The sequence below is a fragment of the Parambassis ranga genome, chromosome 4, assembly GCF_900634625.1.
Source record: "Parambassis ranga chromosome 4, fParRan2.1, whole genome shotgun sequence".
Taxonomy (NCBI): Eukaryota; Metazoa; Chordata; class Actinopteri; family Ambassidae; genus Parambassis; species Parambassis ranga.
The window spans coordinates 15,927,691-15,954,676 of NC_041025.1; the positions used below are offsets into that span (position 1 = coordinate 15,927,691).

At 40.0% G+C, this 26,986-nt stretch overlaps 2 protein-coding genes across 4 annotated transcripts in view; one reads left to right on the plus strand and one right to left on the minus strand.

Moving 5' to 3' along the window:
- Positions 1-1,673: 1,673 nt before the first annotated feature.
- On the minus strand, positions 1,674-9,929 carry prkacba (protein kinase, cAMP-dependent, catalytic, beta a). Of its 3 annotated transcripts, XM_028403461.1 has the most exons (11): positions 9,608-9,929; positions 7,063-7,071; positions 6,299-6,360; positions 5,865-5,993; positions 5,012-5,110; positions 4,225-4,307; positions 3,977-4,103; positions 3,638-3,733; positions 2,784-2,906; positions 2,536-2,700; positions 1,674-2,418 (listed from the first exon to the last, which is right to left on the minus strand). In XM_028403461.1, the coding sequence occupies exons 1-11, from the start codon at positions 9,651-9,653 to the stop codon at positions 2,293-2,295; spliced, it is 1,065 nt and encodes a 354-aa protein (XP_028259262.1). In that variant the 5' UTR covers positions 9,654-9,929; the 3' UTR covers positions 1,674-2,292. The 3 variants fall into 3 exon arrangements, with proteins under 3 accessions (XP_028259262.1, XP_028259263.1, XP_028259261.1); XM_028403462.1 differs by lacking the exon at positions 7,063-7,071; XM_028403460.1 differs by lacking the exons at positions 7,063-7,071; positions 9,608-9,929 and adding an exon at positions 7,822-8,168.
- A 6,515-nt stretch (positions 9,930-16,444) lies between these two features.
- ttll7 (tubulin tyrosine ligase-like family, member 7) overlaps positions 16,445-26,986 on the plus strand; it is a 60,688-nt gene continuing 50,146 nt past the window's right edge. Inside the window, exons 1-6 of the mRNA XM_028403927.1 lie at positions 16,445-16,563; positions 16,852-16,986; positions 18,566-18,687; positions 20,431-20,498; positions 21,099-21,257; positions 25,826-26,042. Of these exons, the coding sequence (XP_028259728.1) occupies positions 16,539-16,563; positions 16,852-16,986; positions 18,566-18,687; positions 20,431-20,498; positions 21,099-21,257; positions 25,826-26,042 (726 nt within the window). The 5' untranslated portion in view covers positions 16,445-16,538. The remainder of the gene's footprint in view (positions 16,564-16,851; positions 16,987-18,565; positions 18,688-20,430; positions 20,499-21,098; positions 21,258-25,825; positions 26,043-26,986) is intronic.

The following is a 26,986-nucleotide window of genomic DNA, read 5'->3' on the forward strand; positions in this document are numbered from 1 at the left end:
ATAAATGGACCAATATATTTACTGTTTAACACTTTTGCAAATAAAACATTTGGAGTTTCCTTATATATACTGAGGACTATGCAAATTTAAACATGGACATGTAATTTTTTTTATTAGACATCTATAAATATAAATAAAAGTAAGATAAGAAACATTTGTGCCTTTGAAATTAAAACTAAGTTGAAATAAAAATGTCACATCATGTGTTCAGTTGATAAGTCCTAATTCAGCCAATATTCATTGATAGTACCAAAAAAACAACATAGCATTCAGTCCCCAAACTTTTTCACATTTGGTTGTTTTAAGATTGTTTAACTCGATTAAATTGCATTCTCCTTAAGCATCATGTCAAATAAATATCAGTTACAACTGAAATCCAGTGCACTATTGTATTGAAATGTAAAACTGATTTTCCCCACAGCCCTGAGGGTCCAACTCGCAGACCTAAACCTCAAACCCTGTCCTTCCTGTGCACAGTTCTAAGCATAGACAAGCTTTTCTGACATCTGCACGAAGGAAGAGTCAACACGTGGACACCTTGGTATGTAGGTATTGAACACATAGATTCTAACACACACCCTGTCACGACGGAGAGGAGCTTCAGGCTGGCGCTACATTTCAGCAGCAAGGACAGGCAATGCGTCAGACTTAACAGGAAGTGAATGGTGCCTGAGAAAAACATATTTATATGTTGGGAAAACATACGTATAATATAGACAGGAGTGGCTTACACTCAAAAAAACTCACCTTATTCCCTTCCATTAACTAACTGACATCACTCAGTCCAAACAACATTGCGGAGAAGAATGAGTAAATATTGTTCCATCACAGTGTGCAAGTTGGTTAAAAAATGATGCAGAGACTAGAAGCTATAACTGCACTAAGATTAAAGGGGAGTGAATACTTGGAGGTTGTGATATATTTGAGTTTTCTGTATTCTTACAGTTAAATGGGCTCAGTTTGTCTTTATGGGATTATGTCATTCAGATCAATATCACTTATCTACTTCACTAATGTCCCTTGTGATCAAACAACTGAAAGGAAACAAAACAAAAAAACAAAAAAGGTGGGGACACTTTGGGTCACTATTAGCTTCATGTGACACTGCTGTACAAACACAACAAACATGCAAAAGTAAAAAAAAAACAAAAAAACAAATATGGCAGTTACACAATGTCTTGCAAGTGCTCTGCTCACACGCAGCAGTTAAAAAAAAAAAGAACAGAACAGTAATGCAACCCAAAACACGTCAACATGACCAACACTGCTTCACATCCATGATATACCTTTTAACAATCGAACAAATTGACCTTTCAGCTATTGACAAATGCCATGTAGATGCACACACACACACACACACACACACACATATCTGGATGTACTAAAACAGATAATCTGTTGTGTGCAGTGACGCAAACTCCCTCGGTTTCCCTCCTTGTGAAACAGAGTTGTACCTGAAAAGCATATAACTTCATTCCATTGAATACCACACCACAACTGAGGTAAAAAGGAAATATCCTGTGACCAGATATGGATAAACAATGCTACAACTGATCAGCTAACACAGCACTGACAAGTTTCTGCCTCATAACATTGCTATCAATCCATCGCTCGTTTCCTTCCCCTCACGGTTTAAATTTTGGTCATGCTTTAACAAAATAAAAGAGCTTTTAAAATCTAATGCCTCACATACTGTATGTATACGTTTATATGCACAAACACACAGTTCTAGGTCTTAAGGACCTGGAACGATGAATAATGGTTAAAGTGTTCATGATTGACTGAACCCTAAAAGACACTCAGGCATAAAACAGACGACAGATAACTGGCAACCTCAATGTCAGAAATTACAAACAACAACAACAAAAAAAGATCCCTTCAGTTTCCCAAAGCTTAAATCACAATATGTGCAACACCAGCTAATACAATCAATCACTCTTTGTGCCGCTTGTAAATGGGAGTAATATTAGTCTTCACGTTGCTTTTCAAATAAGAACTTAAATAAGGAGAGGGAGGGAAAAAAGCAAATACTGAAAACAAATCCAGAAGAAGACAAACAATGAGAACGTGGTCTAGGACTTTTGTGTTGCAGCACAAGGGGTGTCTGCATAATGTGCCTGTGTATAGATTAGTGCGAACTGCACGCAGGATCATGGCAAAAAGGACCTCATTCAGCTGTGTGGAATGAAGGAACGAGGCATTTGTTTTGAGCACGTGATGGCCTCAGTTCCACCTTAACAGAGTGCAAATATCCCCAAAGACAAGAGCCCTGATGGGACTCCTGCCCGTTCACTAGAAATCAGCAAACTCTTTTGCACACTTCTCTGTTTGAGAGACACGAATGTCCTCCTCTTCATAGTCATCAAAGTTGCTTGTGTCTCCTGGTCCTCTGCACTTTGGCAAGAAGGGGGCTTCGACCTGATAATGCAGATATGTATGTTCAGATCAGGAACCAATTCAGGTAAGAGATTAGAAAAATACTTATCGCTTGGTAGAGATGTCCGTCCTTTCTCCAGCAATTAAATCAAGACCTACCTTTCGCTCATAGATGGCAATCCAGTCTGTTGTGGAGAACCACTTGTGATTTTTGATGTCATTGACACCGTTCTTCAGGTTGCCGAATCTTTTGGTCAAGTCTACCTGCAGCAGGTTTCTCAGCAGATCCTTCAGGTCGGAGCTAAAGTGGGAGGGGAATCGTACCTACAAGTCAAAAAAACAAAGATTAGAAATCAAAGAAGAAATGTTTTTAGTGCCCTTCTTCTAAACTGCTGAATTCTGCATACCTTGCCCGACACAATCTTTTCATAGATCTGGATTGGTTGATCAGCAAAAAAAGGAGGGTAACCAGCAGCCATCTCATAGATAAGAACTCCAAGAGCCCACCAGTCCACAGCTTTGTTGTAGCCCTGAAAGGAAAAGGTACAAAATGTCATTTATTTTCAAACAACTTCTTGGTTGGCACTTTTTTTCTTAAGCAGATGAAATTACCTGGGAAGTAAAAATGTCGTGATAACAGAATTTTAGTAGTCCCTACCAATACCAGTAGAATTGCATGATTCTTGATATCAATTCAATACCATGGCAAAAAACTAGTACCTCCCATATTTAAAGCAATTTGAACATGTAATTCTGCCATGTGTAGTATTTCCATGCTTATGCATAATTTACAGTTAAAGAGTAAATATGTTCAGCATCATTTAGCCTGTAGCCTGTGGTTTAAGGTGCTGCCTCACAAAGCAAGCTACCACACAGCAGCACAATAACCTGTAATGTCGTCCTCCACATAATGTTTGAGCCAGTTTCATTTGTTCAAACACTGTTTATCAAAACCATAATAAAGTTGAAGAATCACTTGTGTTCTGTTATGGAGGAATATGGAGCTAATGGGTACATGTGTGTCTGTGAACTAACTGATACATAGATTGGTTACAGCGTCACAGGTCTACAGGTCTCTTCACATCTTCTAGATTCTGGCAGTGTCTGTCCAGCACAGACTTTCTTCACTCGTGTTAGAACGTAGTTGAATATGACAGAAAACTACTGCAGACTGGACTATATGTTGTGATAAATGTGGGGGCCAAACCACAAAAATCATCCTTCTAACATCACTTCAATAACATGACGATAAGAACCTCACCTTGCTGAGGATGATCTCTGGAGCCAGATACTCAGGAGTTCCACACAATGTCCAGGTTCTGCCTTTTACTCTTTTGGCAAAGCCAAAGTCTGTGACCTATGCAGAAAAAGCAGGAGCATGACAACAGTAGATACATAAGCACAAAATGAACATGCACTACAACTACATATGTTTGTAAGGTGTGGATATGCAGCATTGTATTTAGTCCCTAATGCCACTATACTTCTACCTGGAAGGTCCACACATCCACTGCAGAGTGCTCCTGATTGACTTCTTGGTTGACAATGTGGCACAACAAATAGTTTTTAAACAGAAGTTGCTGGCACAGATAAAATATACCTGGATGTATCCCTGTTGATCTATGAGCAGGTTTTCTGGCTTCAGGTCTCTGTAGATAAGGTCTAAGGAGTGAAGGTACTCAAAGGTGAGCACTATCTGAGCTGCATAAAATCGTGCATGGTTCTCACTGAAAGAAGGAAATACGGACCATCAGAAAACTCAGGCGTCATAAACAAGCACAGCTGGTGTCAATAACAGCACCCTAAACTAACACAAAGAAAAATAAAATACATTCTTTTGCAAAGTACCTGAACCTTCCAGTGCGTCTGAGGTGTGAGAACATTTCTCCACCTGGCACATATTCCATCACCATGTAGAGGTTTGAGTTATCCTGTTACATAAAGAGAAAAAAAATAATTATGATCAAACAAGCATCTGAAGGGTGTGCTGCTTTTATGCTTCTTGTCCACCCAAGTATTTATTTTGTCTGTAGAAACAGGGTGAGCCGGGAGCCCACACTCATTTTTGCAGCAAACTTTCCAACTGAAAAATCAAGTGAATACACCCAAAAGCTGTAGTTCATTTGAGGCTGGCTCCAAAAAGCTCCAAAAATCCCCATACACCTCAAGCTTAAAACCTCCAAGGAGAAATACATCTGTTTACAACCTATTAACAACCACTTACTTAACAACCTTCACTGGTATGACAACTGTAGAGTTGTGGATATCTGTTTAAAGTATGTCTATAAAGACTCTCATTCATTCAGGTCGATTTATATCTGAGAGTTTAAATTTAAAGCAACTGAAATCACAGCATATTGTTCTGAAGACTTCTTAATATTATATTTAAATAATATTGTCACTTGGAGTTATGCATAATTAAAGACTTTTGCATGTCTTGTTCTAATGCACCATTAGACTTCCTTCTTTCAGTACATTTTGTACTGCTACATGGTACATGGTCCAATTAAAACTGGACTACAACACTACTATTTTGCAGTCATGCATTTTAACACAATACAAAATGTTGACCTGAAATCTTTGCATACTATCCCTCCAAATTATGCTGGTGACAGGTGGCCTGTTAGTTTAATACCTTGAAGGCGTACTCCAGTCTGACAAGGAAGGGGAAGGAAACAGCCTGTAGTATCCTCTTCTCATTTAGTGTGTGTTCTATCTGCTTCAACTTCACCACCTAAAAAACAAACACAAGGCAGAAGATAAGTAAATAAGCATACATAGATACTGCAAACTATACAAGCAGAAAAAGAAGACACTACATTTGGTTAGCTATTTTTTTTAGAGAGAAAACTGAGTCTTAAGTCAGAGAAATCAAGTTTCTAATTAGCACGTCAGCACATCAACCAAATTAACACTGGCCAGGATATCTACTGTGAGGTAATGCCAAAGTTTCAGGTTTCTGGAGGTTCATTTGCATAGTGCAGAGAAACACTTTAATGGAAACTGATGGTCACTTATGAGGCAGCCAAAGCACTCGCAGGTCTGAATATTATGACTTACTTTGGGTAAAGGATATTACCACATGCATGAAAGTAATAGATGTTTTTTTTTTTACAAAATAGGTCAATATAATTTCTGTTGTAAAACTAAAAATATAAACAAAATGAAGTCACTTTTTACTATATAATCTGAAAGCCATACACTGTAAAAAATGTTTTATAGCGTTACAGCTGAAACAGAAACAGGTGTAATTCTCAGATGGACTGTGGAACAGAGCACTGCTGTGTAAGTGACAGACGGAGCGCAGGCTAACCTGCTGCTACACTTTCACATCAGTATTTAAGGACGGAAAACCTCATGTGAAGCAGCTTTGAGGTTCCTTCTCACACACTGCAAGTGTTCCATTTCCTTTTAAATCATGCAGGTCTTTTTATAAACAAGTCTAATTTGTAATACTTACTGGCTTTAGTTTAAACTTATTCACTTACTTTTTGCTTATCCAAGATCTTCATGGCAAAGAACTGGTTTGTTCCTTTATGTTTCACAAGCATTACTCGTCCAAATGAGCCAGTGCCCAGAGTCTTGTACCTGTCAAAGTCATCCAGGCCCGTTGTGCACTGAGGAAACACATCATCAGTGGTTGTAAGACAGAGGACTGATGCAGCTTGTAAAACTGGTATGCCAGTTGATTTATGTTTTGGGGTCTCAAAGTAAAAGCTTGATATTTTAGAGCTAATTCTTCTTGCTGTTAAAGGAAAATGATGCAATCAGCTAGCATTCAATTCAACAAGATCCACTTTAAACTAGAGGAAGTGTCTGTGCTATCATGATAAATGTCTTATCAGTTTTCCTCTGAACAGCAGTTGAAGCTAGAGCATTGATAAAAATTCAGGTTTTTATTTTATAAAACTGAACAGCTTACCTGTGGAGGACACTCCCATTTTCTTAAAAAATCTTCTTTGGCTTTAGCTAAGAACTCTTTCACTATAAAAAGAGACAGATTTGTAACAAAAACAATTAGTATTTTGTGACTCAAACAAGGTCATGTTCTGGGAAACTAACTAGGGCAGTTTAATGTGTTCAGGAAAACAAACAAAGGCAAGTTCACACATTTGGAGAGCAAATGCATTTTAAGGTCAGGCAAATGTCAAGTACTGGGGAGGCAGGGCCGTACTAAAACAGCAAAAAATACCACTGTAAAACTCAAAACCACACGCCTAAGCAGGAAAATTCAAATTGTAAAGTGATGCATAGAGCTCTGTGGATTTTACAGAACTGGCCAATTTCAAGCTATTCTGCATCCCTTTCAGGAGTTGGTGGGAGTAAAAAGGGGGGAGAGGCAATAATAGTAATATGCAGAGAGAAAAGACGAAATGCAGAACAACAACTGAGACTACAGAGCAGGCAATAGAGAGACAATGCATTGTGAAAGTCACAGCAGACATGAGATGTCCAAAGTCAGAGAGTCATCGGGAGGTGTCTGATGTCTCGGTAGTGGCTCAGTGTGGTATGCAATTACTGATTTAAATGCAAACCTAGCATTAATGAACCATGTAGGTGTGGAATCTTCACATAAACAGGTTTCATTAGCTAATAAGTCAGTAATGCAATTTGGTCAAAAGTGCCTAAATGTAGAATAAACATCGACTCTGTGACTTAGGGTGTCTCATGGAAAAATGAGCATACCAAATGTCTCTACAGTTCACCAAGGGTTTGCAGGAACATTCACCCACATGGATGGAAATGATGGAGAAGAGAAAGAGAGGAAGAAACATTTATGAAGTTCTGAAAACATTTTAGATTCACACAACAAAATGACACTGGAGAAGACAATGTAAGGCATACCTATGACTTGACAGATGTTTATCCTACATTGGAAAATTTTTAGTGTGTTTCTTGTTATACAACATCAATAGGTTTTAGTGGTATACAATGATGCAACAGGTGGATAATTCTGTCCGTAAGGCTTTGATTCTGTACATACATAGCACTGAACAAGACTTTTGTCAACAAAGAAGAAAAGACAACACTTATTGTAAAGACAACATTTCACATTTGCAAAACAGTACACAAAAAAGACAGGAAACAGATATTAAGATGATGTAAGCAACTGAAGCATTACAAATGGCCTGCACCTTCTAGCACTATGCTGTAGTATGAGTTCACTAATGTCAGTGGTGAATCTAGAGCAATTGTGATGAAGGTCTGAATAATAAAAGTTTTGAAACTGGGCAAGCTGCTTCTACTTTCAGACCTTATGACGCTATGAAAGCAAATTCGACAAATCGAAAAAAAAAATCGAATTTAGAGTCATGTCACGTCGATTAAGATGATGATACAGTTTAGACACATGTGAACAAGTATATTAGCTTTCCAACACACCCATCCTGCTTGTAAAGATGGTGTCGGACACACTTAAGAGTAAAGACGTTACACTGCACTTACTGAACTTATCCCACATGTTGGTGAACTCAGAAATATGAGGCACCTCACTCTCTTGTCCCTTCTGTTCTTGGCTGTTTTTGAGATATTTATGGAATAAACGCCTGCCGAAAGATTGATCCTTTCCCTGTGCCATTTTGAGGCCAAGATATTGACGTGCGAGCAAGAAGTCTCACAAGCACACGGAGTAACCGTTTTCTGCGTGAACACCAATGATACTAACTTCCTGTATGCAGTCAAGTACTTTGCAATGCTTGGCTAACCACATAGAGTTAAGCTTCCTGTTCAAGTGCTCTGCTTTCGTTTCAGCGGCAAACTGCATGTCCATTTTTTCCATATGGTGTCATTTGAGAGCACTTCACTTTATCTCTTTTAAACAAATTATCATTACAAATTGAAAAGAGTGCACCAAAATGCGGGCCTCTTATCGTTGTGTCAAAAACCCCGCACAGCTATGAGAGCTGATAAGAAAACTTGACTCCGATAACTTCTCTGTCAGTTAGTCAGCAGCCATCTCCAGATTAGTGTGCTCTCTTGTGGTTGTGTTTTTCAATGCACTCCATTACAGCGCCTTCTCAACATCCCTCTCATGACCTGCATTTGCTACATATGTTAGAAAAAATGTGTGGGTTTGTTTTGCAAATATACCACTTTTGGGCTACTCAGAAAAAAATGGCATTAAATACTAATGACAACAATAACTTAACATGCTCCTCTAGTTCACTATTTGGATCAATGTTCTAATGTACACAACACACACCCCCTCCCTGTAGAGACTACAGGTGGCTTGAGTCAGTGTCTGTGAATTGCTGCCAATCAGAAAGCAGGTCAAGATCAGCGATCTCCAGACAGACCACTACGTATGGCACAGTTTAGTGGATTAGGCTGGTCATTACTCACAAACACAACAGAATGCCCTCTAGCTACTGCTCTCAAGTGATTAATAGAGTACTTAAGGTTGGAAAAATTGCTCTTCAACAGGTGCAATACAACTAGAAAGGTTGAGCTACAGTGGCTTGATGTCCTAGTATTAACACACCAGGTTAATGTCACTATAGGGCAGCAGTGACACACTATTTATATATACAGTTAACTTGTTGACAGCTGGTCAGCTTGATCAGTTTTAAACGAGGTAGGAGAGGAGCTGTCCATTTTGATTGGAAGCCTTTGATTGGAAGACAAATCAAAAATACTATAGTCACTATTAGCTTGGTTTTAACCACATCAAGCAGCTTTCTGGTATCAGGTACCTGTTGTTAGCAGTGACCAGGCCTTGTGCTGCAGCTTCAGTGGAAAGCTACTGTATGTTTGCTGATGTTATCTGGCACCAGGCACACGATATTAGCGCTGTGAAATTTAAACATGCTGCTTTTATGACTTCTGTTGAACGTGACAGTGAGCAAACAATTAATAAAGCATGTATTTTGTTGAATCAGTCATGATTCTTTACGCTCAATGCTATGGAAAATATTTAATAGGAATGTGATGACCATACTGCCTATTGTTGGTATGTCACTTTCATTAATTCGTTGACTCCATCATCTTTGGCACAGCTTCCAGCTGAGATAAGCAAACAGACATAATTACGAGAGAGTAGGCACACCTTGTAAACTGCCCTACCAAAGATGGTTCTTTTATCTGCAGCCCATGTTACTGTACTGTCTGCTAACACTGAACAACAACTGCTAAAGGCTGCTCTCCACTGACTTTAGATAAGCAAAGCTTACACCGCACAATAGCTAACGTTAAATGTCAAAGAGGCTAACTGGATGTTTTCCAGGTTGCTCACCGCTTTCTTGTTCATTGCCTTTCTTGGCAGTTGCTGTGTTTCCCATCGTAGGAAGACAGGGCGATCCACAGCTGGAGCTAGGAGCGATGATGATGGTGGCGGTTAGCTAACAGGGTCCTCCGTTAGCTAGCTAACAAATTTCAGCTTGTGCTAGCTGCTTAGCTAAAAACGACATCAATGTCTTCTCTTAGTGGACAGAACCTCGACGTGCTCTGCTAAACGCCGTATTGTTATTTATTTACTAGGTTCTTGGTCGTTCAACTACGCCTCCGCTGGAATGACAACATGATCCAGACTTTTCACCTCTGCCTGCTGTCGTTTTGTGCTGCGTTCACGTCATATGGGAATACCCATGGATAGGACTTGATGGGTGCAATGTTGCCTTCATGACCCGTCAGAAATTGTCCTACCATTATGTTACATTACAAACATCGGTAAAGTTAATATTTTTTTCCCTTAATGCAGACTTTACACAAATGCCACTAATAAGAGCAACAATAATAGCATATATCTTCTTATCTTAAAAGTCTAATACACGTAAACTTACCACTTGATCATAATAAAGGATTTAAAATAGGCAATCTATCTAACTTTACAAACTTTTTAGAATTAATTATTGATTGTGGGGGTCTTTAGGGCTCCAGTTTAATGCCAATAAACACGGGTGCCTGTTCATTGGGTGTTGTTTTTGTTGATTATAAGATACGACCACCAAGGGAGCACCCCCCCACAAATGTATCCCATACGGAAGTAAGTAGTTGAGTATCACCAGAATACATCACTGCAACAAAGGTAAAAGCATGAGAGACATTGTTTCACTACACAATTTGCACGAAAAGCCCATTGTTTACTAATTCTGCTCACACTACGGAGCTGTGAAAACGACTGCCTTTAAACTTAACATTGGAATAAAACTGCAATAAAACTGCATGACTGTTGAATTTGACTGCAAAACACAAAGATATATCATAAAAACCTGACAAATAATTAAAATACAAATGAAATGGAAAAGGATGATAGCAACTATGGCATTAGGGTTTCATCTTAGGTCCATTTGAAAATGATTTCAGTAAATAAAAATAAATTACAAACAAACACACAAAGAGAAAAAGTAAACCACATTATTGATTTTTTTTTAAAACAAACACAAGTTTAATTCTCACTGGAGTGACAACCTGCCAGAAAGAAAAACATTTCGTGTAACTATGTCATAAACTCTTTCTTTAAAACCCCGGCTCCAAAATAATTAAAACTAATAATGAAACCGAGTGTCTGCTGAGGCAATGAATGGCACATTAATGACCTCTGAGCGGGACGCGCCCATTAACGGCAGGGTTGTTTTTAGCACCATGGTCAGCGACACAGTTGCTAGGTAGCTACCCTGTGTTTGTATCAGCGAGTTGTGGAGGAAGAGCCGCACCGTAACCTACACTAAATGACCGCCTTACGGTGTACGAAACGAAACTTACAGCCATGATAAGACGTCTGTCTCCACTCACAGCTAATCAATACACATATACCATATATGCTGATTTAACACGTAAGCGCCACACTGCACTAAATGTCACATTGTGGCCAGATTGCGAATGCAAACTTCAGCACTTCATCCAGCCCCCCCCCCATCTCCGACAGCGAATGGTTTAGCCCGTGGACTCGCTCCAGCACTCATAGCACACAAGAGGACTACAATATACAGATTTATTTTTGTCTTTCAGCCAACGTCAGTTTTCAGTAGTAACGCCGTAACACACCACAAACACAGTGTTTGTGGTGTGGATGGTTGCTCTACAGAGACCACCGCGTCTCTGTGAACGGTGTCGCCCGGATGAGACCAGCAAAAGAGCTGCACTGCCAGCGCCTGGAATAAAGAAGGTAACATTAAGGGGGTACTTCGCCTGTGCATTCTTGCTAGGTGGTGCTGCTGCTAAGCTAACTGTACAGTAGTACGGGGTCATTTGGCTTTCTTTAAATTATTGTACCTTATTTTATTTGTGAATAGACTGTTTAATTTTTTGCAGCAACATTAAACATTAGCATCCTCATTCGCCGTGCAGTGTCGTTTACGCTACTTTGTGGCTGAAAGTTAACTGGATGGCCACACTGCCAGAGTGTTTCCATTCTTGATTCTTTTAACTGACCTATGCAAGAGGCTAGCAACCTGCCGTTAGCAAGTGCATGCTAGCATCTAATATCACAGTGATAATGCACCTGCTTGGGCTCTGTGACATTTTATTCGTGAGCACCACCAGTTTCCTCGAAAATCCCGTTATCCAAGTAAGATTAAAGGAATCAAGTTGGCGATAATCCTGAAATACAGGCAAGATACGTGGCCTACAATCCTTCCAGTGATCTGGAAGATACCATATTGACTACTTTGCTGTGACAGGCATAGGTCCACTCGCTCCTCCTTGTAGCATAGCTCATAGCTCAGGCTAGCTTTGCAGAATGCTTTAGCTTGATTAATTACACATGTTTGGAGGTGTGATTTGTTCTGGTTTGTTTGTGGTCCAGCAGAACAGTGTGCCACTTACAGACCACATGTTAACGCAGCACCCTGGAGATGTCAATTCCCAACAGAGCAGATGGATTACATAATAATATCAACAGCTTAACGTATGAGTTTTGGATGACATCCTGCGTCCCAGCTATAACCCAGAGATAAGGCTCTTAAGATGGATATGATATGCATAAGCTTTTATTTTGGTGCAAGCACGTTTTTGAGTGACAGAAGTGCTCTACTGTATTCCAGGGATGTCCGGTGTGTCCACAGTATCTACATTTTGTGAGTAGTTTTACTAGGATTCCTGCATTACCCAATATTTGACCACTATCCTGCAAAGCAGCCCTAAATCTCAATACTCCCTTAACTACATTTCAATTCACCTTTGAGATAATGTTTGCGGAGCCAAGCTGCAGATTAATCCCAAACATCCAGCAGGTTTTGCTTTTAGGTGAACTTAAGATACACAGTGCAGTGATTCCTTGGTAATGCACCTGGCTCCCAGCAAGCTATGTATTATTATAGACCCGTGAAGAGAGAATCATCTCCATTCATACACAGTTTGCATAATTCTGGACTGTTCAATATTTTAGATAGTTTGTAATCCTTTCTCTATGTATAGTAAATTGCATTTCAAGGTGGAGGTTGAGGGTTACATACAGAAGACCCATTTGGTCTACGTCACTGCAAATCAGATCTGATAAGGTTTAACATTCAGCTGTTTGTTGGTGCATTTCAGTACCCTGTGGGCTGACAGCTCCCACACTTGTTCCTGCTCATATCTAGAAGAAGGCATAAAGCCAGAGTTGGGTCATTGGTTAGAGCTAATTTTAGACCCACCAGCAATTCTAAACCAGCTACTCTCCTCTGAGAGTAGTCCACAAACCCAGCTCATTTTCCTTGGGCAGACAATGTGGTGGCAGTGGTCACATTCTTACACTTCATACAGAATCAAATAAGACAAAATTGTGCTTAAAGATCTCATTTTTTCTGTTTTTCAATGACAGAGACATGTTACATTGGTTCAATATGTCACTATTCTGAGCTAATGAAAAAGCCCTGAGGTCCCAGCGCTGCTGTAATGGCAAGACCAGGACATACTGTATCTATAGATAAAAAACCCTGTGTTGTCAAGTCCTGCTCTTTCAGCATAATACAATCTTAAGTGGTGTTTCCCCAAGCCTTTCTATTGATTCCGCATTTGACAACTGCTTTCAAGATGTTGTTTCATGTAAGGCAGTGAAAAAAGAAAACATCCCCCTCAGGGATAAACTGCTGGTTGTTCAAGGGACTTGTGTAATAGGTGTGACATAGCCGGTCATGTATAAACAGAATCTGCAGCTTAAGATCAGATCTTCCTTTGACACACTTTTTGCAAACATTTTTGTTCTGTCTTTACAGATTTGCTTTTGATCTAAGAAGATGTGATCTAAAAGAAGAGATAATATCTGTGCAAAGATGATTTGTTTGACTTAGAACAGCTTTATTACTTAATAATAATCCGTGTGTGTGTGTGTGTGTGTGTATTGGTAATGTGTACACACACATTATGTACATACACATTAACAACTTATGATAAAACAGAGATGCATTGATGTGCAACAGACATGCATTTGTTATGGATTAAGGGACAGTGTAAACAGAGGGTGATGAGCAGCACAAAGAGCTGACTCTCGACAATGAAGCCTTTCTGTGTGGTGTGTGGCGGGGGTTGGGGTGGGGTGGGGGGGTGCATGAGCTAAGCATTAATAGCAGCCCTGCACACACTATTCTTCTGTGAAGGCCCTTTGGCTCACTCTGCTGGGAAACAAGTATTACTGCATTACAAGATTAACAGGAGACAAATCCACATAGTAGGAAGGATTTGGTTAAGATTTGGTACTTGATATTTTGCAGAGTGAGAGTTATTTTTTTTTTATAATGCCTTCAGAACAATATAATAGCATGTAATTATTACAAAATGAGCCTTATTCTGATGACGCCATTGTGTAAACTATCTGCAAAACCAAACCATTGTGACCATTTATGGTCAGGTTGTGAGTTATATACTGTCTTAATTAATTTGAGAGATAGATTGGGTAGGACATGTATGGACGAGAATCTTATGTCTTTAAAGTGAGTGCAAATATAGCTGGGCCATCCTGCGGCTTACCACTACCACTGAGACATGTCACTGAGACATCAGTTAGTAACCAAAGTTCCTTAGATGTGTCCATATACAGTAGCCAGGCAAAGAGGCCTAGATAGAAATCTATTTTATTCCCAGGGGCACAAGATGATGAAAACTACTTTTCTTTTTGAAACTGAGAATCTGAAACAGCAACGTTTACACCATTAGTAATTGTTAATATTTAGCAGGGTGAATTAATGCTTTATTCAGAGCTGTAGCTGAAATCAATCAAGATATTGGTATATAGTGTTTATAAAACACAAAAAACATATTTAAAATTACTTGGATCAGAGAATGAGTGTGTGCTCTAATCATAGGTGTCTGTTTTTTGTAGGTGCTTAGTTGCATCATATGTGCATGTCACATCCAGCCTACTTTCTGACAGTTTACATGGCACCAGAGTCCAGTGCTCCAGTAGAGACAGTGTTTCCTGCTTCCTGTACAGAGAGCCAGTGCACCACCGGGAGGTGAGGGCAGATTGTCAACAGCACAGCTTGCCTCACTTTACTGCTCTGACTCTTTGTTGTTGCCCTCCCCCTTACTGTCTTGTGCGTACTGCAGACAGACTAAGAAGCTGACACTGAAAACTACAGACTGATCAGGCCATGTGATCAGATTGTTCACTTATTGGAATTTGTCCAGACGCTACTGAGAAAATCAATAGTGTTGCTTGTGTGTGTATCTCCTCAAGAGTGTAGACATGTGTGTGAACAGTACAGAAATTGGTTTTCGCCATGTTCTCACCACTAGAGGCTACTGTTGATCTCTTTATGAAATCAAAAGGAGCACAAGTCAGTGATTACATTCTGGATATTGCTATGTTTTATTTATAGTTTCCTCAAGATCATCTTGAAATGCAATCCTATAAAAACATGGAAGCATATTTTTCAAACTTTTGGCTTCTGACCTTTTTTGAAAGAGACACTGCTTCGTACAAGGTTGTGACATCGCCACCTAATGAGTTATATTTTCTTTATTTTGTTTAAATAATTGAAAATAGAAGTGTTTGTTGCACATCATCTCATGGCATTCAGATTTATCCTGCAGACTTGTGTAGTGAGTAAATTTTAGGGGCTACATGCACTGATATTCAAGATAGGGTGTCTTAAACTTGTACTGTGTAAATGCATTCTATTTATGTCCTGTTTGGTCAGTACAGGACACACAGATCTGTAGATTTGTGCATTTGTTTTGTTTGTCTTCACTCCACATGAATGCTGTTTTTTGAAAACTGGAAGCAACTAGAAAACTGAGACAGGTCATTGGAAAGTATTCAAACCCCCACAGAAGTAGCTAGAAATCAAAACCTCTCACTGCAAGGGAACAGTGCTAATCTGTGTGCTGCAATGCTGCCCGAGCCAGCAATAATTTTAATGTTGACAGGACATCTCCACAATGGTTGATTACCTCAGAAAGATACGCTCACTGGCCACAGCCAAATAATAACAGAATTTGGCTGGTGACTGGTGTTAATTTCCCACACTGTTCATAGCCAGGGGCATCTTTTTAACAAACCAGTGTAAAGATGCCATCTGTTTGAATGAAGTGACCTCCCAGCCATACAATTAAACCCAGCTGGCACTAGGCACAGTGAGATGCTGAAAATTGTACTTGACAACCACATCGATATTTCACAATGATTTCATAGAATTATTTCATTAGTAGTATTGTAGTGTATGGAGCTCTCATTGAACTCCTTCGTGGCCCACTGATAGGGCCTGTGATAGGGCTGTGTGCTGCAGTTGGTGCTGCTTTGCATCAAAAAGCATGCGCGTTTAGTCCAGTGAGAAATCCCCATTGATCCACACTGAATACTGCAGTCACTCTTTGAGCAGTCAGCCTACAACCACAGTTCTGCACCTGTAAAATATGTTGTTTCTTCTCGTCTACAGGCACTTCTATCCCCTTCTGTCCACCCCCTCCCTCCCTCTTTCCCTCTGGGGCTGTAAATAAGCTGGGGCTGTGTAGACCCTTGAGGAGTCCTCCCCCTCCCCCTCCTCTCCGCCGCTTCTACACCTTCTGACTCCCCTGCAGACGCAGACTCCATTGGTGCTGTTTATACTGTTGAAAGGTGCAAGGGAGATACTCAGATGATCCATTGGGTCCTTCTGAACAACACTATCCACACAGCCCCAGACAGGGAAGAGTAACTAGCGCAAGTGTGAGAGAGCCCTTGGAGGGTGCTGTGAGCACCCTGTGAGGCCTGCACGCCAAGCCTGGCAGAAAGCTTGGCTTGCACCCTTACTTCTCCAGCCCCTGAAATGCCCTCCCCTCCCAATGATGGAGGTAAGTAAGAAAGGTTCAACTCTCCCAGGACTATTCTGTAAGTTTGTTTTTGTGGATACACTGAGGCAAATACAAGTACACACTCACACACACATCATATCTAAAGTAAAATGATGTATGGAGCTACACAAAGCTAGATGCCTAATCCATTTACATTGTACCCCCTCATAAACAAACTCCACTAAATCCCCTGAAGGAATAAGCAAATATATTACACTCTTGCTCTCCTCTCGCAGTCTGAAGCACGAGACCGTATCTAGTTATGTTGTATGTTGTCTCCTCCCCCAGAGGATCAAGGAGCGTCCCCCATGAACGGGCCATCTGTGTGCTCCTACCAGAGCAGTGGGAAGAGGAAGGTGCACAATAAAAAAAAGAAGAAAGGCACTATCACCGCCAACGTCGCTGGCACCAAATACGAGATCGGTATTGTAACTTTTGTCCTAAAAAGCCATTAAAAGTAATAGTAAAGTGATTAAATGTCTAGCATCTTTTTTTACAAGATACTCCTCACATTTAGAGGTGGGAAGCACCATAACATTAACAATAAGTAATAATTAGTATGTTAAATTTAGCTGGAAGGGTCAGAACTTGAATACATATTTTTGTTTGTGTGCATTTTCCTGCAGGTAAGATTAACATCTTGCAGTGCAGTGAACTGACTTAATAACTCCCACAAAACACCACAAATCCAATCACGTCGCTTCAACAATAAAACCTAATTTCCTGCTGCAGATTGTTTGAAGGACGCTGTTGTTATTTAATGTCTTAAACTTAAAAAGAGTTGCAGTCCAGAAGAAAAGTTTACACACACAGACAGCTTGGCCTTATGTACATATATAAATCTTTGTTGAGGTAATTTAACTTGGCAGCAAGTTTTTTTTTTGTCTTTGAGATTGGCCAGAAGAGCAGTGTAAGCACTCCGTACATGTTCAATATAGTGTGTGGCAGTGAGCTCTCAGGGGTGAACTACAACCTATGAAACTAAAGAGTCAGCAGCGGCGAGTAGAAGTCGGAGGCTGCAGGTATTCTGTAGGTAGATGGAAATCCAGCTGTGAGTCAGTCATCTAGCTGTGACGAGACCCTCACAGTGGCCATTCGGAGAATAGTGCAGGGCTATTTTAAAGGAAAATTAACACTAAGGGCCAGATGGATAGCTCATTTTTGTACTGTTACGTTCTTTACCCCATGTTTTTTTGTTTCATTATTAATAGTATTGCAGGTATAGGTTAAAGGTAAGGGAGGACGATGTTGGAAATCTGCTTTACACCAACTGGGAATGGATTGCATGATGTTCATTTATTAAAAAAAGTAAGAAACGCAGATTAAAGCTTTGCTGTACTTAAAACACCCTTCTAGCAGCTGTAAGCACAGGCCTGCTGTGCTGTAAACCCTCTCCATTCCAGTTTGGAAAACACAGTTAGCCTGTACTGATGTTAACAGAGGCATAAAGTCACATTGGAAACATCTTTTCTCCATTCAAGAGCCATCACGGAACATTAGGCAAGCCTTGTCCAGGTCTGTGAAGCCTTTCAAGAAATTAATTAATACCTTATTTCGTTAGGGCATATGAATTTTTCATTGCACCCTGAATAATGAAGAGTTGTTGGATTAATGTCCAAATGGACTTGCCACCTCTCGCTCATAGTACGAGGTTTCCTGTGGGATTTAAATGCATTACAGACAATTAATTTATCTTTTTGAAGAGAGGCATTACGACTGGCAGCTCTACAACCATGCCATGAATGGTAAACATAGCTGTGAGCTTTTTGATCTACGATCTAATCTGGACCATTAATGCAATCAAAAACAAAATGTAAACTGAGCAAAACGTTTGAGTGAAACATTGATCTGTAAAGCAGAATTATTTGAATTTTGAGTCCATATTTTAATCTTATTTGGCATTTATAACATTGATTAAATCAGTGTGTAATATTTAATTAAGAGACTACATAGCTCATTCAGTTAATGGAATCGTAATGTGATGTGTTTTTTTTTTCTTCAGTTCGTATAGTCATCAATGAGATGGACTTCATCAAGACCCGTGATGAGGATGAGACTGCCAACCTCATCTGGAATGACTCAGCTGTGCAGCATGAGAAAATTGCTGAGCTCAGGAATTATCAGGTATACAGCATGGCAACCATGTCAAGTCAGCACACCGTGCTAGGTTAGACAATATTGCCTTGAGGTTATAGAGAAGTGAGCTCATGTGCTCTGAATAAAGGTGTCAGGTCCAATTGCTTGGAAAACATGCAACATTTAACCTTCCCAGTGTCATTTAAAAGCAGCTTCGTAAGCAACAGCCAACATTTGAAATTTAGGCAACACTTGAGAAAGAGGTGGTCTGGAGGAGTTGCCTTATAAGGCAACAGTGCCAACAGTGCATGTATTAGAAGATAGTATTGAAAGTATGTTGAAAACAAACATGACGGATACTTCATCACTGTGCTGTTGTTGATGAGTTTTCCAGCAAATTTGAAATCAAATCTAAGAGTTTCCAACAAACGTTTTTGATACTTTTATAGATAGAAGAAACCATTAAATCATTGTGATGCAAGATTTAAAATATTTTCCACCAAAATGCAATTTACTTTCAACAGATATATTTTGATTGTAATAAACACTGTATGCATGGGGATAAAAACCCAGAGAAGTTCTAGCTTTCTTTGGGAGGTTAAAGGAGAAAGAGCAAAGAGGAGAGAAGTGTGGACACAGGGAGAGAGAACAACAAAGCTTAGACACAGATGGAAAGACTGACAGGTCTACTGACAAGTTGTGAGCAGCGGGGTGTTGTGGGCCAGGTTTCAGATGTCACTTGTTGATGTTGATAAGATGAGCCTAACAGCACAGGTTTCTCTGTCTTCTTTGTAGTGGTCTGAGAGAGATTTTACCTCTGTTTGACCTCCCTGTCCTTCGCAGTGAACTTGGCTGCTTCCCTTCAGCCCAAAACGTTAGCTATCCGTCTTTCCAACAGGCTTATTTGATTAAACTAGGCACTAATGATCGATTAAATCACTGGCTAGTCAGAAAAAGTATGGCTTGTTAGGACAGGGGCAGCAAGAGTTCAGCTAAGTAGATAGAGAATTACAAATACTGTAACAGCTTAACATGTAGTAATGTGGCTAATGTTGCTGTTTTTCATGCTGCTATAGAGTTTTATGAGATCATTTCTCAGAAGAAAAGTAGAAGTCCCTCAACAATTGGTTTTGATTTCCCCTCACAAGCCATGTCATCTTGCGGCATTGGCATAATTGTGCAATCTCTTCCGAATCCCTAATTACGTCTGTCTCGTTTGGATAATAATCACGCATTCCTTTTACCCTCTGTGTTCCTGTGTTCTCCCTCTTCTCTCTCTCTCTCCTTCTTTCTCTTTTAATTTTTTCTTTTTCTCCCCTTTAGTGATGTACTGTGAGAGTTTGCTGTCAAGTTTCAGTTCATACGAGCCTAATTAACGCCCCTGTTCAGGCTCATTTGGTCAAAGAATACAGAAAAGCCAGAGTTTTTTCTTTGCCCCCACCCCCCTTTCTGCACATTCAAAGCAATTCATTCAACTGTCACTGCAGGAGCTTGCGATGCAGAACCAATTACCTTAGCCCCTCTGAGTTGAGATTGATTGCTTTTTTTTCCCTCTCGCCTATTCCCTCCCCAACCTTTAAAGTATTAAAAAAACATGGTAAACTAAATAAGGGTTGAGAAAGGTCTCAGCGTCACCTTTTTGTTTTGAGTCCGTAATTGGGCATAAATGTCAGGACATTGTAAGCTCACTTCAGGTTGCTGCCTTTAATGTGCTCATTTTTATGAAGGGGGGTGGAATTGAGTGGCGTAATGGCCCTAACAACATTATTATGTCTGTCTGTCCCTCTGCAGAGAATTAACCATTTCCCTGGCATGGGCGAAATCTGCCGGAAAGACTGCCTAGCAAGAAACATGTCCAAGTAAGTTTTCTGTCTCTTGCCTGGTTTTAAGTCTTTACTGTAAGTTTGCTTTCTTTACTTGTGATTAAAGCATTCTTGTACCAGCAAACTTGATCACAGCGAAACCTGGGTGGCTTCTCAAGGTCCTCTGGCTTCAGTATTGTAGTGGTTGAAAAAAATGAATTATATCTATTTTTGTTGAATTTTTATTTATTTTTTTCTCTATTGTTTACCATTGTTCAGAGTAGCTTTAGTCAAATTTGACTGTATCTTCTCTGCTTTTTATCTTGTTTAATTAAAATGAAATTTTATTTTACCCTATTATTGTCCACAATTTACTCGTTATTGTTTATCAGTCATTTGTGTAGCACTTTGAACTACATTAACCTGTGAGAAAATTGCTTAATAGATAAAGAGATTGGCTGGTTGATTTATTTATAGAGTTATGGAAGCATTTTTGAATTTAAGAGCCACAAGTAGTTGTAGAGCTGCTGTAACATCCATATCTACTATAATATGAATATACAAAACCCTAGATTATTATAAAAACTTGCTTTTGTTGAACAGCACAGTCACCTTACAGTGACACCTTCCACACACTTGCTTTGTTTGTTTTTCCAGAATGATCAAGTGCCAGCCTCAAGAGTACAGCTTCATACCCAAAACTTGGATCTTCCCTGCTGAATACACTCAGTTCCAGAACTATGTCAAAGAGCTACGCAGGAAACGCAAGCAGAAGACCTTTATTGTGAAACCTGCCAATGGAGCCATGGGTCACGGGTAGGTCAGAGACTAACCAGTGTTCCAATGTGATCTATACAGTGACTGTAATAATGACTGAGGCAGCTAGGGAAAGAATGAGAGTAACTGGTAGAACACATAAGTGAGTGGGTAAGTTAGGAGTATGAAATTAGTATGAGAGTGAATAGCGGACAAAACAGGGCAGTAAGAGGTCTGTGACCCTGACATGGGTGTCTATGGAAATAGCATTATGGCTGGGAGGGCAGAGAGGGTGTGGTGAATCTCATTAGGGGCTTCATTGTCCTCAATGGTCACACTGTTCATAAATCTGAGGTTGTCACTGCCATTGGAGGCCATACACACATACAGACATGTTCTCTGGCAGTTACTGTAGTTCCTTTCCCTGAAGGTCTCTGCATGTGATTATTGGATTCCTTTATGATGCACCATCAGCAGCGACCAGTCAGACTGGAAAATGGACAAAGATGGCTGCTGCAGGGGGCTCTCTCCCTCTCAGTAGCATCTCTTTATCAAAAGATGAGCCAGCTGCAATACCTGAATACATATTTCATACTTGCAGTCTCATGGGCACACAGTCTATCTGTGGTTGTGATGCCACATATCCACTGTAAAGTTTGACTACCTGGGAGCTGAAATCATTGACAGTATGAGACAAAATTATTAGCCCTCCTAAGAAAATGATATTCCTTTTCAAATATATCAAGTGTTTTTTAATTGAACAAGTACATTTTAGCAAAGCATTTTTACTATAGTAAAAAGCATTTATTACTTAGATTTCCACAGATTTTTTAACAAAAACTACCAATAAAAATTTGCATATTTGTGAATTCATGTCCATTCATGACAGAAGTGAAAGAAATACATTTAGACATGAGAAAAATAATTGTTAATGCCTACAAAGCTGGAAAAGGATGTACAACTTTATCAAAGCTAAGTTTCAAGAACTGGCATGAGAGGTATTAAGAAAGGGGGCCAAGGAGAGTCAAACAGTGCAGATGAGACTAGCAGAGGCAGGAAGCGATTTTATAATAATAATGATGAACATAATAAATAATATGAAGACCTTAGAAAAACAGCCGAGACACTGGTGAATGATTTGGCCAAGTCTGTAATTGAAGCTTCAGAGAAGACAGTCACTTGAGTCCTGCACAGGAATGTATTGCTAGAGCTGTTTAGTCACAGAGATGTTGGCTTCATTTGGATAAAGAAAGGAGAGGCGTATAGCCCACTGAACCACAATCAAACACAGTAGCAGTAGTACAATGCTGTGGGAATACTTAAGTGCGTGTGGGACTGGCAATCTTGTCAGAGTCGAAGGAATCATAAAAAAAGAAAGACTGAATATCTTGAAAAATAGGCACTCAGCAGCAAAACCAGGTCTTGGTGGTTGTTTTCTGTTCCAGCATGACAGTGACTCAAAGCATGTGTCTCTCAGAATGGATGACTGCCTCCAGGAGAGCAAAGTAAACATTATTGACTGGCCTGCATAAAGCCATGACTTAAATCCGATTGAAAATCTGTGGCATGTACTGAAGACCAGGTTTCATGCCAGACGACCATCAAATCTGGAGGAGCTTGAGAGATTTGCCAAATAAGAATAGCCTAGGATTCCTCAGGGGGCGTGCCTCAAACTTGTTTAAAACTACACCAAGTAACTCCGGGCTGTTATCAAAGAAAAAGGAAATACAACTGACAGTTAGTGCCCGGGGGACTCTTAGTTTCTACCCTGGTATTTTTAAGCTTTGGGAAATTATTTTGTTTCTGTGTACAAGGTAAAATAATATGTTGGAAATGTGTTAAAAATGTATTTGTCCTATTAAACAGAACGTGGTAAATATTTAAAAAAGAGTGACATTTTCATCGGGGGCAAATCATTTTGACTCCCGCTGTAGAGGCCAAATCCAGCTTTGGCCTTTTTTCATTTATTCTGTAGAGCCTGTGTGCTCTAAATCTCTGCAATCAACTCACCTTGTTGTAATTGAAACGGTTACATTTTAGCAAAAACAACATAACACAAGTAAATTGACTTCTCCCTCTCACGTTGTCAAGCCTCGTCGGTGGCAGTGAGGCTTTAATTGATAAAGGAGCCAGATGAGTTTGATGAGGTCATCTATAGTAAGAAAACCCCATGGTTTGTAAAGGCAATCCAGGTGCTACTGAGTGGAGATCATTGTGCAGACCCACTACAACACCTCCATCACAGAGTGGTCAGCGACTTCTCTTTGAGGATCTCTGTGACTGAGTCTGATGTGTTTACCCCTGATTTGACCTGTGTTGAGGTCTTTGACACAAGTGAAAGTGTGAAGTGAAGTAGCTTCACCGAAGAGTGGCTAGTTTTGCTAAGAATAATCTTTGTAGGATAGAAATATAAACTAGACAGGCAAAAACATGAATATTATGTTTTTTTGGCTAATAAATAGGTCCCTCTTTAGAGAAGTTGTTTTTGCTTTGCACATTGCACAGAGCTCTCTTGAGCACTTCAGAATATGTTAAAATTGCTCAGATTGCAAAAGATTTATTAACTATTCTTTTTGACTTCTTATTCTTTGAAAATCTGATCCCTGAAGTGCAGGCAAGAGGAAATAATTTGGAGTGCTTTCATCCCTGGCACCAATAGGTGGGGATATTGAAGTACAAATAGCTCAGCTGTGCTTCACCTCTCCCTCTAATTCTCTTTGAATTTGTCCTTTCTGGTATAATGTGAGCATTACTTATAACTCCATGCTGCACTAAGCCCTTATTTATTAAAGAATAAAAGGCAGCAAAGGCTGAATTATTGCAATACATTAGGAATATGAAAGATGATGAGTTTAGCTCGGCCACTCAACGGCAGGCGGCTCACAAGATTAGATTTTTCTTTTTTTTTTTGCATGGTGTGACGCGGCAGGAAATTAAGTTATATCTACCCCCTGTAATTTATTTTTCCGTCGACCAACTAAATGAAGTTATTGTTTGTGTCTGAAGCCCAGCTTGTTATAAGGGAAACAAAATAAAAGCGCGTGCAGAGCTTAAAAAGGCTGGATCCCCTCCAGTGCCAAATTAAATAGGCAGGGGAGAGTGGGCCGTGATTATCTGACACCCCGGCTCATCAATCATGTCGTCTTCTCCTCAGCTACTTCCACTACTAACTAACACTGTTAACCCTGTCCTCATCATTCAGCTTGCTGTCTGCCTGTTAGGCGGGCCATCACATCGTCGGTCAGGCTCCATATAACTTCTCCCTGCTCTTTGGAGTTCATGTGCTGTGATAAGCGGGCCAATGAAGTGCTTGTCTAATGTGGCGGGAGCAAGCGCTGACTGATAAACCCAAATTAGCAACGGCCTTACACAAAGGTAGATCTAGGTTGCTTTATCAGAACTACAAGTGGAGCAATGCTGTACTGAGACCTTCTTTAATCATAAGTACTAGATTTAATCTAACTTCACACTTTTCCTCCTGGATTTATGATTATTAAAACTTCCTTTGAAGCTTGTCAACAACTTTCCAGTGTTTTTGCTTCATTAGAGCAAGTTAATCATACCCCAAATTACAATAACATAGACTGCACTGTTCCCAGGATACTGTCTGTTCTGGGTATGATTACAGAAGCTACAATAATGGTTTTGCTGCTCAATATCTCCAACTAGAATTTTTTAAATGATCAAGTCTGGGTCAACTATTTGTGAGTCTGTGTGTATAATAGAACCTTCCATGCTGTCCCTGTAACCAATTATTCCATTTTAACTATGAGTGATTGTGATTTGGGAATGGAATATTGTTTAAAAATGACCCCTCACCCTCCTTGCAAACCACACACACACACACACAGTTTTGAAAATACTGCTCCTTACCCTTGTGCTGCCACAGGGGTGTACACAAACTAACACAACTCATTCTTCAGCCCAGCTGGTCTGCCTTTTATAAGACCTGAGTGCCAGTGACATGAGACTAAAGCAAATGAATTAGGGTGGAGGTGGAGTGTGGTGTCTGCTCTTGTTAACCTTGCAGAGCTGAAAGACTTTACTATAGCATTTGATGCACTGTTCCGTTCAGACTGAGTGAAATTTGGCCTAAGAATATCACAATGTTTTCCAGATGCTCATAAGTTTACTCATTTACATTTTTTTTCCACCATGTCTCTGATAGTCGTGAACAGTAAGGCTAAATTTTAATATAACTGTAAGATTCATTCCATGCACATTATGGATATATCTTAAATCCCACCACCTGCGGATGTAGATTATAGTTATTACCCATTCATTTAAAACAGTAGGGCAAAGTTAATCTGGGGATATAAAGATTGAAAGTATTAACTGAGCAGGCAAATGTGATGCAACAGAAATATGTCCCCAACTTTCCCAGATGACTTTGAAATGAAATATTGTATTATAAAATCTGTATCTTGTTTGCCTCATTTTCTTTACATCAATGTGTACAGTATATACGACTGTGCCAAAGTCATCAGTCATGATCATGGTCTCTGCTATGTTCCCATCTATCATTTTTTTAATTATCTTTTTAGTCTTTACTATGCCATATTTTATTATGCTGCTGACGACACCATCATTTCCACCCCCGAGGATTAATAAAGTTTCTGTCGATCCAGGATCTCACTTATCCGTAACTGTGAGAAGCTGCCGGCCCAGGAGCACTTTATTGTTCAGGAGTACCTGGACAAACCTTTCCTGATGGAGGGCTACAAGTTCGATCTGCGCATCTACATCCTCGTCACTTCATGTGACCCGCTTCGCATCTTCCTCTACAACGACGGTCTGGTTCGCATGGGTACAGAGAAATACCACGCGCCCACTGAGGCCAACCTGGTGAGTCACAGACAATAGTTTTTTTTTTTTTTTTAAACACACATGGTTGTAATAGTATAACAGTACACGTATCTGTATCTGTGTACCATCTGTGCACAAGTCCAGTTTGATCAGTGTGATAGACATGCACAAATATATGCCAAATGGTACCATGTGGGCAATCAGGTGTGTCTGAAATCTACTGCTGACAGATAGCACAAGTATGTTCACAGAATAATGCATTAGCCAGTTTGTCTCATGAACCAATAACATGGACTGCAATTTAACATAATCAAATTAGACACACAAACAGGAAAACAGAGTTTGAGAAACGTGCAGTGTTATCTTCACATGATCACAAACATAAAGGTACTCACATACACAGATAACAGTGTGCAAATACAGACGACTAAAAGGCTGATATTGCTCGCATACACATGCATACAGTATGCGCACAGCTGAGCATAAATGTCCACACGCCAGATGTCTCCTGTAATATCAAGCCGCTCATATTTGCCTTGAGGTTCTGCACCTGCTGAAGCACAGTCTGTTGGCGATGATGGGATGTGCACGCACACACAGCTTCCTATCAACCATGATGCTTATCTAAATTATGAACACACACACATAGGCAGGCAGAACCCCTCCTGTGACACAAGCGTGTATTGTCTTACCCAGTCTGTGACACATGATGGAGTGAGTCATGCCATGGAGATGGATGTTCAATCCCACAGAGAGTGGCTCGCAGACAGCCATCAGGAGCTGGAGTGGCCTGTGGTCACAGTGTTATTACCTTGTAGGCTAAGGACAAGGATGTATTGTCTTCAAGTGTTGAGAGATGGGAAGACTGGGATACAACAAGGGTTACACAGTATCTTCAACCATTCAATGACTCTAACTAGTGATGGACTGTTGGTACTATTGATAACTGCAGATCTGTCTTCCTATCACTGAACGCTGTAGTT

What these genes read in the sequence shown, in the direction of transcription:
- prkacba (XM_028403460.1), bottom strand. Translation starts at nt 7,954, where the DNA reads ATGGCACAGGGAAAGGATCAATCTTTCGGCAGGCGTTTATTCCATAAA. An exon ending in ATCAACAGGGATACATCCAG is followed by an intron (nt 3,734 to 3,976) that starts GTATATTTTATC and finishes TTTTCTGCATAG; the next exon opens with GTCACAGACTTTGGCTTTGC. An exon ending in TTGCCATCTATGAGCGAAAG is followed by an intron (nt 2,419 to 2,535) that starts GTAGGTCTTGAT and finishes CTGCATTATCAG; the next exon opens with GTCGAAGCCCCCTTCTTGCC.